General features: G+C 38.6%; 2 protein-coding genes across 5 annotated transcripts; both read left to right on the top strand.

The window, feature by feature from the left end:
* Positions 1-979: 979 nt before the first annotated feature.
* Positions 980-5,932, top strand: LOC117935197 (TBC1 domain family member 24-like). Of its 3 annotated transcripts, none has more exons than XM_034857338.1 (11): positions 980-1,232; positions 1,445-1,659; positions 1,766-2,027; positions 2,168-2,281; positions 2,755-3,171; positions 3,269-3,508; positions 3,706-3,861; positions 4,646-4,709; positions 4,873-4,971; positions 5,123-5,384; positions 5,480-5,932. In XM_034857338.1, the coding sequence occupies exons 1-11, from the start codon at positions 1,027-1,029 to the stop codon at positions 5,641-5,643; spliced, it is 2,199 nt and encodes a 732-aa protein (XP_034713229.1). In that variant the 5' UTR covers positions 980-1,026; the 3' UTR covers positions 5,644-5,932. The 3 variants fall into 3 exon arrangements, with proteins under 3 accessions (XP_034713229.1, XP_034713244.1, XP_034713237.1); XM_034857353.1 differs by having other exon boundaries at positions 1,508-1,659; positions 5,480-5,734; XM_034857346.1 differs by having other exon boundaries at positions 1,775-2,027; positions 5,480-5,734.
* Positions 5,933-8,626: 2,694 nt separating this feature from the next.
* On the top strand, positions 8,627-13,329 carry LOC117961533 (zinc finger protein 501-like). 2 transcript variants are annotated; one of them, XM_034900298.1, is made up of 3 exons: positions 8,627-8,780; positions 10,068-10,125; positions 11,094-13,329. In XM_034900298.1, exons 2-3 carry the CDS (start codon positions 10,077-10,079, stop codon positions 12,212-12,214), a joined length of 1,170 nt encoding a protein of 389 aa, XP_034756189.1. In that variant the 5' UTR covers positions 8,627-8,780; positions 10,068-10,076; the 3' UTR covers positions 12,215-13,329. The 2 variants fall into 2 exon arrangements, with proteins under 2 accessions (XP_034756189.1, XP_034756181.1); XM_034900290.1 differs by having other exon boundaries at positions 8,627-9,108.
* The last annotated feature ends 76 nt before the right edge of the window (positions 13,330-13,405 follow it).

Genomic DNA, 13,405 nt, shown 5'->3' with positions numbered 1-13,405 from the left:
AACACAACAAACAAAGATGTCATAAAGTACCATGTGTATGCATATATATATATATATATATATATCTATAAACATACCCACACACACACATACATATACACATATACACACAAATATACACACGTACAAACATGCCTGTATATGTACAAAGACATACAGTAAATGGGCAATGGTAGCGCAGCATGATAAAACCCAACAGGGTATTACATATTCATAAACACTTTCCTATAAAAGTCATTTCTAAGAATATGTGGTTTAACTAATTTTAATTCTTACATTGTATCCAAAGTACAAGTTTGAATTCATATTGTCCCAACCTTCATGGAAATTGACATGAAGTAATGACAGCATGCCACTCACTGGGCTAGAGAGTTTGTTTTTTAACTCTATTACATGTGGAGCCCACATATGAGTTAAGTACTTGTAGAGGTTTTATGTTTCATACCCAAACAGTAGCTGTGTTTGGATCAAAACATATATCTGTTGTGTAGAACAATAACCTTTAATGGACTTCTTAGAAAAGACTGATTTGGCATTTTGAGGCCATGCATTTGCATAATGCATGCGTTTCGAAGAAAGAAATACAATTACCCTATTTCTGATGACCTTATTACTAACCATTCAAAACTTAAGTTGTCTGTTAACATTGCCGTAACTATAAGGGCTATTGAAAGGACACTTGGTTGAATCCTGTGTTTAAAAGAAATTGTGTTTTGTCATTAAACTGGACAGTTGTAGTCCCTGTTTTATGGTTCTAGTTGTGTTGGCATTGTGGATTCATTCCAGTCTAATTAGTTACGTCTCCAAATAATACACTGTATTTCACTAATGTTAAAACAGGAAAATCTGTAAATTTGTTTAACTTTCAACAGCAGAACTCACAACAAACAAATAGTACCACTATATCTGTCTCACGTGAACACAGCCCACAGGCGTATATAAAGGCCTGACACTCAGAACGTGCAGCTAGTAACAGGAGACACAATAACTGTCAGCCTGCATTTCTTCGGAAGAATAAGATTTGAGATGCTAGATTTTTCAAGAACGCTTGAGTTTTTTAATTACAGAAACATGAATTCAGTCTTGATGTGCAAATCAACAGACCAAGACATGGGCTCAATGGCAGGAGGCAGGAGCAGGTCAAGGTCTTACTCCTGCTACAGTCCAGATGACAGTAAGAACTATGGCGGGCAGACACAGACAGAGGAAACCTTTCTAAGACCACGCTCCAGGTATTTTTCATGTTTAACATGCATGTGCTGTTTTTTTAATCCAAAATATGTTGCTGATCAGACAGGTAGGCATAATTATGACAATTGTGTGGATTTGTGTTTTAATGTTGTTCGCAAAATTGGATAAAAGGCAGACCATGCCCAACACCAAAAAGACTAAAAAGAAGCATAATTATTAGCCTAAAACATTATTCCTAAATACTCCTCCCCAGGTCCTTTTACTGCATTGAGACGTCAGAGCTTGACCTCGGTTTTGACGTGGGGAACTTTACAAGGTCCAGTCCACTGAGGCAGAGGGCGAGCTCCCTACACCAGTATCAAGGAAACAAAAAGGAAAAGAAAGAAGGGAATGGGGCTGGTGTTCGAATAACCTCTAAGAAGTCCAAGTCTAAACCAAACAAGCACTCATCAACAAGAGCGCCTAATGGTATTGAAATTATGTTTTTTATAATAGCATGTATTCTACTCCAAAGTATCTATTTGCATGGTTTAGGAAAATAAAAATGAAATGTATGTATGCATAATTTCCTCAGGCAGCAAAGGCAATCTCAAGTCAGAGTCCATGATGACTATCTCTGAGTCGGACAACTGGGAAATTTGCTCCAGCTCGGGGATGAAGTATGGACAGTTTGTAGACTGGGAGAAGATTGACCCTGAAGCTGCAAAAAGATACCAGCAGATCCTGCAGAGTGATCACCAGCAGCTGAAAACTATGGGCCGAGAGGGATTCTGGGCCATGCCCCATACACTAAGGGCCAAAGCATACTATCACATCATCCGCAGCATCAATTCCAGGTTACAATTGTCACATTTTATTTTTACTTTATAAGTTTATAAAAACAAGCATATTATGTATTTGTGGTAAGATCCTACTGTTTAAATTGAAATTGAAAATAAAGTTCAGGCAAATGATCTGAATATGCATTGATGAACAGGTCCGTCGCTCCAGACAGAGATGTCCATAATGAACTAGCCAAGAAGATCTTTGGAGAACAGAAAATCAGCACCCATCCAGTTCCAGAGTACATGGAGGCAGGAGAAATACCCAGGTACTTCTGTGGAATATATTCTGTATATATAGAGAGAGAGAAAGAGAGAGAGCAAGAGAGAGAGAGTTGTTACCTAAAAAAGCATTTTATATACCCATATGAACCTTAAACTAGCAAAAGAACCAACTGGAAAAGCCTAAAGTGCCCTCATCTGTTTTAAGCATTTATTTGGTTAATTTAATATTGAGATAGTGGTCAGAAGTAATAAGCGAAGATTGATAATTAAAAATCTGATTAAAATGCTACAGCAATGATTTAAAGGTGCAGTAAGTGATGTGTGTGTGTAAATGGAAATCAAACAGAAAGGAGAGCATGTGCCACAAAACAGTATTCCACACAATCAGCAACAAGTAGCGTTTGGTATATCGTTACAGCCCAAGACCTGTCACATTGTCAAATGTATACTTTTACATTAAGGTCTCACCAAATGGAGCTTAAAAAGGTGTTTTGTTACTTGTTCTTCTCTTATGCAGATACTGTCTCAACAAAGCAGGCATGAACTCCGTTAAAAAGATCCTGCTTTGCCTTGGCAAATGCTTCCCAGAAATGAACTTCTGCCCCATCCTGCCGGCATTGGTCTCCCTCATCCTCCACTTCAGTGAGGATGAAGCTGAATGTTTCTACAGTGTGTCCCGACTTATATGCTACAAGGACCCCAACAAGCGTTACATCGACCTGACCTTTCTCACCTACCGTGCTTCCTGTATGACCTTTGGGGACCTTGCTAATAGGTGTTGCCGAGGCATTCGTAAGCTGATCGCCAGCTCTCACCAGAACCTCTTTGATTTTTACTCTGACTGGATCATGTGGATATTCGCTGACCTTCCCTTCACATATGCTATCAGAGTGCTGGATGTCTACATATTGGAGGGCTATAAGGTACTCTACAGGTTTGTTGCTGCTGCATCCTCACATCTAAACGAAATCCTTAAACCACATGACATAACTTTTACTTTGGAAACAATTTCACGATCATTTTCTGTACAGAGTGGCTTTGGCTTTGCTCAGCCTCTACAAAGTATCTGTGTCATCTCGAGTGGCAGACGTAGAGGACTTCAGAACCGATATGAAAAGGTTTGTGCAGAGTGTAGCTCGCCACTGTACAGCTGAGAAACTTCTGGAGAGGGCCTTCATGATTCCGATTGCCACGCGGCGAGAGCTCAACCTCTTGTTCAATGCCAATAAGGACTCCCTTATTCAAAAAGGTGTCAGCACGCACCAGAAGTGGTAAGTTAAGTCAGACATTGATACAGAACAGCCAGTGAGAGGCATATTTGTAGGAAACCTAGAAATAAAAATAAAATGAATCTGTTTATAAAATGCTTATAATTTATTGTTTTGTAAAGAACTGAAATGAGTGCTCACATTTGTGTTATTATTGTCTTATTCATATTCTTATCTTAGCTATTTTCATGTTCCTAAAGGCAGTCAGTTGAGACGGTGGACTTTACCAACTTCACCTCTAGTGTTGTGACAGGGACTGAGATGAGAGTCGTCTGGGCCTGGATACCTGAGCGCTTTGCCCTTTTTAGCCCCATTAGTCTGTATAATACAGCTGAACACGGGAGAAGCTTTGCTTCGTAAGTTACCTTTGTTCAATACTTGACCACCGTTGAGAAGCCATATGTGAGAACTAATGAGGTGTGGCTTCGCAGGCATGAATTATGACTAGAAGTGGGTCTTTCATATTTGTATTTAAACGCCGTCATATCTTTCTGTCTCTTGAAGCCAGGTCATTATCAATCAATAACTGCTGAACACCATGTGCCAGCAGTGAAAAACAGAATCTCAGGTCTACTCACATGACAGAAAGGGGTGTGTTTTCACTATCAACATGTTTGCTTTGCATGCAAAAGTCAAGTGACTCACATTACAGGGGAAATTTTCCATCCACTCGATAGATCACCATTGTTGTTTGTTTTGGTGAATGAAGCAAGTCTACCAGCCACTTGCATATTACTTGCCAGTATTTGGCTGGTAAATGGTGCTACATTTGAACCATGACGGTTTATGTAGGAAATTACCTACTGGTTCCTTAATAAGTGTTTAACTGTCTTTAAGTTAAAGATTTGTATCTTAAAGATTTGATTCGTATGGAAAATAATTATTTCTGAAATATACAGTAGGGTGCTATGGGAAGATGAAAATATTTTAGTAGTTAAACTTTGGGATCATGTTTTGCATTTGACCCTTCCAGCTCCTTTTATAAGATACAAAATGTTCTCTTCAATTAATATACAGTGCAGGTAGGTATTGTAGTATTTTCATTTACGGGCTATGTTAAGTTAACAGTTGCACTGCCTGGTTGCATATATGGCAGCTTATGGGATATTATAAAACATCACGTTCTTCTCTCTTTCATAGATTCTATTCACATGTGGAGGGACACGAACCAGCGGTTTTGATGATCAAAACTGCGGATGAAGAGGTAACATTAGAACACATAATAAATATTGGGATACATTGGATAATTTTGATGCATGTGCTTTTTTATTCAACCCATGTCTTGATGCCAATGATGAAAATAGTTGGTTTATGGAATACATTTAGTATGTTACTGAAATATTAGTATTTCTCATTTCCTTTCTCAGGTCTTTGGTGCCTTTCTGTCAACAGATGTGATAGAAAGGAAAAAGCATGAGTCTGAGGGACTGACATATTTTGGAACTGGGGAATGTTTTGTTTTCACAGTGAGACACATTCCTTTCTCCTTATAGAATCTCATCTCTGACACATCATACAAAGTTTCCTATAACATGCTTCAAATCGGATTTTGTGTCAACTTCACATTGACAACATTTCTTATTGTTTGTCAAGCAAGAAACATGCTTACTCTTTCAGCTTCGTCCCAGCATGGAGCGCTACCAGCAGGCTATGGTCAACATAATGACCAGAAGAGCTTCCCCTCAGCAGGATCAAGACAGCAGCTGTGATTACTCCCTGCACACCACTACTACAATTCTGGTGCCCCAGGACCCCAGCTACCTAACGGTTCCGATCACTGTCCCATCAGAGGGACCCATGACTGCCAAAGAGCCAAAGAGACCCAAGGAACCCGAAGCCTCCATGTTCATAGCAGGCAGTGACAGTCAGCTCATAATCGGTATGCCAGTTAAACACATTTTTAGGTCTATAGCTAAAGGTCAAGTCAAAAGCGAACAGTGTGTCTGGAGTGCTGATGTATGTATCCTCTCTTAGGTGGTGATGGAGGTCACGCACTCTGCCTACAGGAAGACCTAGAGTGGGGATACTCAGAGCCTTGTGACACATTCAAGAGCATCCCGCTTTACAAGGGAAATTTCAAGATCCAGGCCCTGGAAGTGTGGGGCATCCAGAATTCTATTTCCTTTGCAGCTTTGTAACTTTGAATCTTTTGGTAAACACGGAAGCAGATGCTCATCGCGCTCTTTCAATGGACTTAATTTATATGTAAATTTCAAATATTTATTTTGTGAAATGCACAAGTGAGATTTTACTTGAATTGTGGTCGACATGTCATGCCAAGTTTATTTGTATAGCTATTTATATCACATACATTGTCTTACTGGATTTACAAACCCACAATCAGGATAGTTCTCTAAAAACATAGGTAAAATATACACACACAAAACAAACTCTAAGCAGCTTATCATGGAAGGGTGAATGTTATCACTCCATCCAGCTATGAGGTCATCAAGTTCTGGACCTTGATAATTATTTCCCCCAAAATACATTGTCAATCTCTGCATATAAATGATGAGCTGTTGGTGCAGGAGAGTCCGGGCCACACTGCCTACTTGGGCAGCGTATGTGCACCCCAGATCTCAGTGATTCCAAGATTTAAAAAGTGACTGATGGTATGCAACTAGAAGTACAGAGGCATAAGCTGATTTCTGGAGTGATGCAGAGAAGCAAAGTCCCTCCCCTTGCAGCTGAACCCCATGGGACCTTATTTCCTAAAAAGTATGTATGGTAGTGAACAGCAAGAGACAAATAATGTTTTGATCCCATTTGAATTGAGCCATTAATTACACATATGATGGTTGTCAGTTTAAAAGATAATTTAGCAAGTGAAGACAGTTACAATTTGTTGAAGTACCACTTAGTTGTGTGTTTAACTCCTCAGTGACCTCTCGTCTTGCACAATATGTTACCTTGTTTGCTGCCTGGCTTTCTCGCTAGATAGCTAGCTTAGCTATGTTCCACAACACAACGTAACTTTATCTTACCTGATGTGTTTCAACCAGTGTCATTTTAAGCTAGTAGGCAAAAAAACGAGCAAGACCTGTTATTACATCCTGATATGAAACACAAAGTCATCGTAGTTTATGTTGGCTATCACTTTTGCTACTTTTGGGATGAGTAGTCTTTCTAATTACATCTTAATGTAAATGACAATGTCTTATATTTCAACATTTTTATTACAAGCTGAGACATTTATGACTTGCAAAATTATCTTTTTAATCGAGAAACATACTGGGCCCTATTTGAATGATGTAAGCACACGGAGTGCAGCGTATAGCGCAGGTGCATTTAGGGCGTGTCCAAATCCACTTTTGCTAGATTGACAGCGGAAAAATGGGTCCATGTGCCAGGCGCACGTGCCCCACTTTGCGCCGCGCTGTGCCAGGTGCAAGATAGGGCCCAACATATGTAATTCATCTTCCAATTCTAATGTGATCAAATAATTACTTGTCTCTTGCCATTTACAACTGTACATATTTTTTCCAAAATAAGGCCCCATGGGGGTTCAATGAAAGGGGATAGATTTCACCTCTCTATACAAATCAGTGAAGTGGCATAAACCGATACAGGGAGCTAGAATTTGTTATCCTAGCTACTGTAGCCTTAGTCTGACAAATCAATAACAGAAATGTTCAGCCAACTAACCAAATAAATAATGAATGTTTTTTTTCCTCTGTTTTGTTGCCACAGTAAGTTACGTGTGATCCCTTTAAAATGACAGGAAAGTAATATTAGAGTTTGCCTTAAATAACAGAGTATTTTTGCTAAAATGGCTAACTCTAGCCACTATAGCCAGTCTGACTAATCAATAGAACCAACAACTTGGGAGCAAACTAAAACTAAGCAACTAAGCAACATACCACTACGGGGATTGGCAAATGCCTTTGTTGTGAGTGGTTCTCAGCAAACGTAGACAGTGAAAATGATCTGTTGACAGTCATATTGACATCATATCACCAACATTAAAAACATTACATAACTGACACCTTATAGTTTTATATTATTCTATATTATGTATCTGTAGAATATGTCAAAGAAAAAATATGTATTTATCATTACAAATGAGCACATGCTTTCTGACTTTTCAGACAAAGAGAACACACACACACACACACACACACACACACACACACACACACACACACACACACACACACACACACACACACACACACACACACACGTTGGCTAGTGAATGGCCTGCAGTTACTTGTGATTTTCAACCAAATCTGTTGGTACCCTTCTTGGATGTCTTCCTAGTTCTACATGTTGTTTGTATTATTTTGCAGTTTATCTTGAAACACACTTAAACTGCATGCACTTTTAACATGTGAGGATCAGTTTCCTCACATATGTAGTCAAAAACAAATGTTTCATATTGAAATTTTTTCATTTCGTTCGTTTCATTTCTTACTTTCTGTGTTCACTATCTTATGTCAATAGGCCTACATATGTTTTTGTAGGTGGGCATTTTTTCTGTTTAATGCTCTTAAAACTACCTGACAGTTATCAAATGCCTATACAAGTATATACATATTGTACAGTAGTTCATACGGTAGGTGCCACATCTTGGACTAGGCTTGGTGGATGATGGGTTCGATCCTACCTACCAAAAATAAATGAGCGACCCAATTTGGGTCCTAGATTTATGAGACATTTGCTGCGTTCTAGTGCAGTTGGAACTATTTTAAGTGGTAAGGGATACATCCAGTTACTGTAAAAAGATCATATGGACAAGGAAAATGTTAAATTTGTAACATTTGTAAGTTTGTTTGTTTCTTTTTTGTAATAACAAACAAAACATATAACGTTAGTTGCATTCAAAGAAACAAACAACAACAAAAATATCAGTTTGTCCGGTCTGAATTCAATTGTAGCTACAGTCAGTGTGACGTTAACGTTAGGATTTGGGATGCGTCAACTGTAACTTTCTTAATTTGCAAGATACATTTTAATAAAACAATTACGCTATACATAAAGCAGACTATGTTCTCATCTATCTGATAACACAGCACAAATCAGGTAATGTCACGTGGCACATGAACAGTAAAATGACAAGAAATCTTTAACGCCTATTGAACGTTAATTTCCAGACTTACGTGGGGTATTTGAAGGTATCGTTCAAGCGAACGGGCATCAACTCCACAATGTTTAGCAAGCTGCAGCGACTCGCTATTCTTTACTATAGACAGTGAAAGAAATGTGAATTAAGTTAACTGTAAAACCTAGCGGACAAAACATGTGACAACCTTCGGTTAAAAGGATAATTAGAGAGGTGGGACTTAATATTAGGCGCCTTGCGTAATGTTATTCACCTTTGTTATGCTAGCTCACGCGACAACAACGTTAGCTTTAGCTAAATTAGCTAACGCTTTCTAGCTGTTTTTGTGTGCATGGGTGTCCCAGATTAAACGAATGTCCGCCCTCAAATTGTTATAAGCAGTAACATAGTTTGGGTTAACCATGCAACGGTTGGGGTTTCTTTGTCATGGCACGGTTTCATGCTCAATTCAAAAACATTGCGTAGTTGCCCTGCCTAGTTACAGATGTTAAACACATCATAAGAACATATGGTGTCAGCAGTGTCTACGGTCCAAATCGAGGTACGTTGTGTTCAATAGCTCAAATACCTCCTATTACATTTTTGTCGTCTATCATTTTTTCGTGATTCCCTCCATTCTCTTTCGTTACTCAAAAGAGTAAGTTAACACGTTGCTGATATGTAGCTTGGTGAAGCTTAAAAGTTATCATTTTAAATAGCTAAACTAAATAACGTCAACTGTTCACACATAATCGTATAAATAGTAACCCTATCCATCTAAACAGGCGATGGTGCTACACACATACCAACAAATTGGCCTTTGTTATTGCAACCCAGCTTCAGACACGCTGGCTATCTGGCAAGAAGGTCAGAGGAATACCTTTCCATCTCTTCATACTTAGTTAAATTCTCTGGGAAATGTATTATTAACACACCATACTGTAGCTAAATAAAACATGTAAAAGTTCTGGCTGGCTGAGAGCATGAGAGAACAGCTAGATAGGTTTGCTTCATATGCTCCTCTCTGTGTTGTCCTCATCCAGCACACTACATTTCTGGATGTCAGCGTGCAGTAAAAATATGATAGTCTTATATTCTGGAACACAAAGCTATGCATGAATCACAATAATAAGAAAAATCTCACTAATTTACCCAAATAACTGAACCCGGCCATACAAAACATACTGTGGTGTCTTAAACATTTTGTTTCTCTTGCTTTTATCATTGTCATGTATTTTACACAGTTGAACATAAATGTGTTATGATCTATGAAAAATAAAATTTGACATGGCGTTTAGTAAATATGTCTCGCTCACTGTGTCATAATAAAAAAAATCTTAGGGATCCATGTCAAGTTTTTTTGTTTATGTTCGAAAAATAATTGCTTTTGGCCAGTATATCATTATCATATTTTTTAATCTCCAAAACCAGTTTCAAACTCCAGTGTTGGCCTGGCTATATTATACATTATTAATCACTGCTCTACAATACTGATATAATTGTGTCTTTTTATATAAATAGGCTGCAGTCATGGGCCCAGACACTGCAGCTGTCTCTAAAAAAGAATCTTCAGAGGAAAGTAAGTGCTGATGCGTCTATGTATTTTTATTTTTTCTCATCACTTAAGTTACAAAACAGTTATCTGTTACACAACTGATGGTCACTACTAGTACACAATTTCAATAACTATGGAGGAGCAAATCTCATCAGTGCCACTTAGCCTGCAGCATGCTTCTACCAAGATCTAATAATGTTTGTGATTGGCTAACGTTACACATTGTAGAGACACGCAGGAAACACTGTTACGTACATAACCTGTTCTCATGTAGTAGGGGCTAAAAAAATAACTAAAAGATTGTGTGTCTTAATGTGTTACCTTGTAATTTATTTTTCTTAAGTAACATTTAGTATTGAAAAAAGTATTGTTTAGGAACTGGTATAAAAGTTATGGGATTGGTATCAGCACCGTTTTTTTTTAACGATACCACGCCCTACCTATAGCTATAATGCCTGTGTCTACATTATCCCTCTTATTATATGGCTACTTACCAAATCAACTAATATTTTGACAAAAACAGAAATATTTTAGGATTGGATTTTAAGGATTTTTGGCGAAAACGCGTTTTATTTCTCTGAGTCACTTTTTCCTGGGCACTCCCTCTCTTCAGTCACTTTCTAGCTCGCTTGATCATGTAACGTTACCGTGCTTTCAGGCAGTTGTTGAAGATCTGTATAAAACTTTTCCATTTTGACCAGCTGTTTGTAAAATTAAAATAAAACGGATTATCAACAACAAGCTGAGTCACAGCAAAACCATCAGCTGACTTGAGTTGAGCCAAGACGGACAGGCTTAGACGGCTGCAACGTTTTAAAACTAGTTTATTTGTGGTCCATACTTAGCAACTGTCTGTTATAAAAACATAGCAGACCGCAGAATGCCGTCTTATTCAACCAAGCCGTGTAATGACCACAGTTAAAAGGTAATCCTTGCATTCTGCAGAGATTTGATTCAATCAGAGCATATTCTTTGATGTGATTGTTCCTCAGGTCCCCGAGAAGTCGTTGAGAAGGTGATGTCAGAATCAGATTCCAATGATGCTTCAACTGCCACTGAGCCCGAGAACTCCAACCAGCCAGATGGTAACATATCAGACAAGTGTTACCCTTGCTCCATTTGTGCCAAGGTATTTGACAGACCATCAAAGCTAGAACGGCATAAACCTGTACACACGAGGAAGCCTAAAACTCTCCATCAGTGTCAGCATTGTGATAAGAGTTTCACACAACAAGAGAAGCTGATGCGACACCAGAATTGCCACAATAGGACGAACAAGCACCCCTGTCCTGACTGTGGGAAAGTGTTCAACAGGCCTTCAAAGTTAGAGAGACACAAGCACACCCACTCAAAGAAACCAAAGGTGCCTCATCAGTGTTCATACTGCATGAAGACATTCAGTAAACTTAACAAACTTGTCCGGCACAAGCGAATGCACACCGGGGAAAAGCCTTTCACCTGCTCGGTCTGTGGAAAAGGATTCTCTGAGTCGGGTCACTGCAAAGCACACGAAAAGACGCATGAGGAGCAGCCAGAAAAACCTCACTGCTGCGCAGACTGTGGGATGTGTTTCTTCAAGGCGTCGGAACTCCGTCGGCACTTCCGCTCCCACACGGGAGAGAAACCTTTCAGATGCACCCTGTGTGAGAGCTGCTTCTCCCGCTCAGAAGGGCTTAAAAGACACATGAGGAGTCACACAGGGGAAAGACCATTCAAATGCATTGTCTGCGCAAAAGGGTTTTATTCTCGTCAGGATTTGAATATTCATGGTTTGACCCACTCAGGAGAGAAACCACATCTTTGCCCTGTGTGTGGTAAAGGCTTCTCACAGCTGGGCAACATGAAAGAACACGAGCAAAACGTTCATATTAAGTCGGAGAAATACATTTGCAACGAGTGCGGGGCAACGTTCACGCGGTACAAGTCACTGACAAAACATCAGCGGACACACACAGGAGAAAGACCCTATCTGTGCCTCACCTGTGGTCGCAGGTTTTCATGGAGTCATTCTCTTAGCAGACACCGGAGGACACACACACACAGACAGATGTCTATGGACACGTCCAAAGACATATTAAGTTTTGAAGGACCCTCTGAGAATCCTAGCAGTTGAAAAAAGGGAAATCCTTATAGAAGGACACTTCAACGTCAAGCTATCTTCTTTGAGCCACAGTCAAGCTTAAATTAACTCATTTGTGGTCATGTGTAGTTTGTTGAGAGAAACGGTTTGAAGCTGAGTGGCGATTCACCTTGCTGCTTGATTTTTTTGTTGTCTACACAATATCAGTTAGAAATTCTCAGTACAAGCCTCCAGTTTAGCTTTTTTATCTTAATGTTTTTATTGACCTAAGTTATGTTCTGTTAATTGGGTAACGATGTATGTTGCTATTAAACTACACTGCTGAATCTGGAGAAGCACAACTTACTTTATCATACATTTGGACTAGCCTTCAGACAGTGTGGAGGAATATCTCATATCATGGAATAAATTCCTGTTTGTTATTAACCAAAATATGTGTAGCAACCAAAGAAAAGTTACACTGCCAGAAGGCTGTATAATTAATGAAGATGTCAGACTTAAGTCTTGACTAAATCTGACAGAAATAGTCAAATAGTCATTAACTTAATCTGCTACCTCACTCACGGAACGATAGAAGGCACACACACAATAACCAGCACAAGATATGAGCATGGTTCAGTCCATACCAGTAGCTCACTGATTTTCTTAAATTGTACTTTCTTTTTTAAATTTTTTTGAAATTAAAATAACAAATGCCTAAAAATAAAAAAATGTGTGTACTCTGTATAGCACATTTTTTTAAAGTTTTTTATTTTTATTGTTCAACCTTTACAGAAGTGCAGTAGCAGTTTTGCTCAAATAAAACTGAAGATACGTCAGTATTACATATTGCACCTTTATTATGTATCACATATATATTGTGTAGTTATATAATACATTGATGTTCTTTGTAATGCTATATACATACTTGGTTGCATACTGTGATAACTACATTGTGCTGTAGTTCATTGCATATTAACAACACAATGGGCCCACCACATTCTTAAATACAAATTCAGTTGATGTGCTCAAATGTACTTTTAGTTGTGCTCACAATGATATGAATTGAACCTTGAGCTACATAAATCTCCTTAAGCTATTTTATATAAAGTATAGTAATCAATAAACTTGTCTTCATATAACAGCAATTGCAGTTAGAGCATCTTTTTATTGTGTATGACGTCCAAATAATTCTTCTAAATGTTGCCTTCCGGTAAAACCACAGTTGCCTGTACGATTGTTATG

The sequence above is a fragment of the Etheostoma cragini genome, chromosome 2 (genome assembly GCF_013103735.1).
Source record: "Etheostoma cragini isolate CJK2018 chromosome 2, CSU_Ecrag_1.0, whole genome shotgun sequence".
NCBI classification, from domain to species: domain Eukaryota; kingdom Metazoa; phylum Chordata; class Actinopteri; order Perciformes; family Percidae; genus Etheostoma; species Etheostoma cragini.
This window is presented reverse-complemented; position numbering and strand designations above follow the sequence as displayed.

Excerpts from the sequence above, each read along its gene's own strand:
- LOC117961533 (XM_034900290.1), top strand. The coding sequence starts at position 9,076 with ATGGTGTCAGCAGTGTCTACGGTCCAAATCGAG. Across the intron at positions 9,109-10,067 it reads TGTCTACGGTCCAAATCGAG|GCTGCAGTCATGGGCCCAGA; the intron begins GTACGTTGTGTT and ends TTATATAAATAG. Across the intron at positions 10,126-11,093 it reads AAAAGAATCTTCAGAGGAAA|GTCCCCGAGAAGTCGTTGAG; the intron begins GTAAGTGCTGAT and ends ATTGTTCCTCAG.
- LOC117935197 (XM_034857338.1), top strand. The coding sequence starts at position 1,027 with ATGCTAGATTTTTCAAGAACGCTTGAGTTTTTTAATTACAGAAACATG. Across the intron at positions 3,509-3,705 it reads GTCAGCACGCACCAGAAGTG|GCAGTCAGTTGAGACGGTGG; the intron begins GTAAGTTAAGTC and ends ATGTTCCTAAAG. Across the intron at positions 3,862-4,645 it reads CACGGGAGAAGCTTTGCTTC|ATTCTATTCACATGTGGAGG; the intron begins GTAAGTTACCTT and ends TCTCTTTCATAG.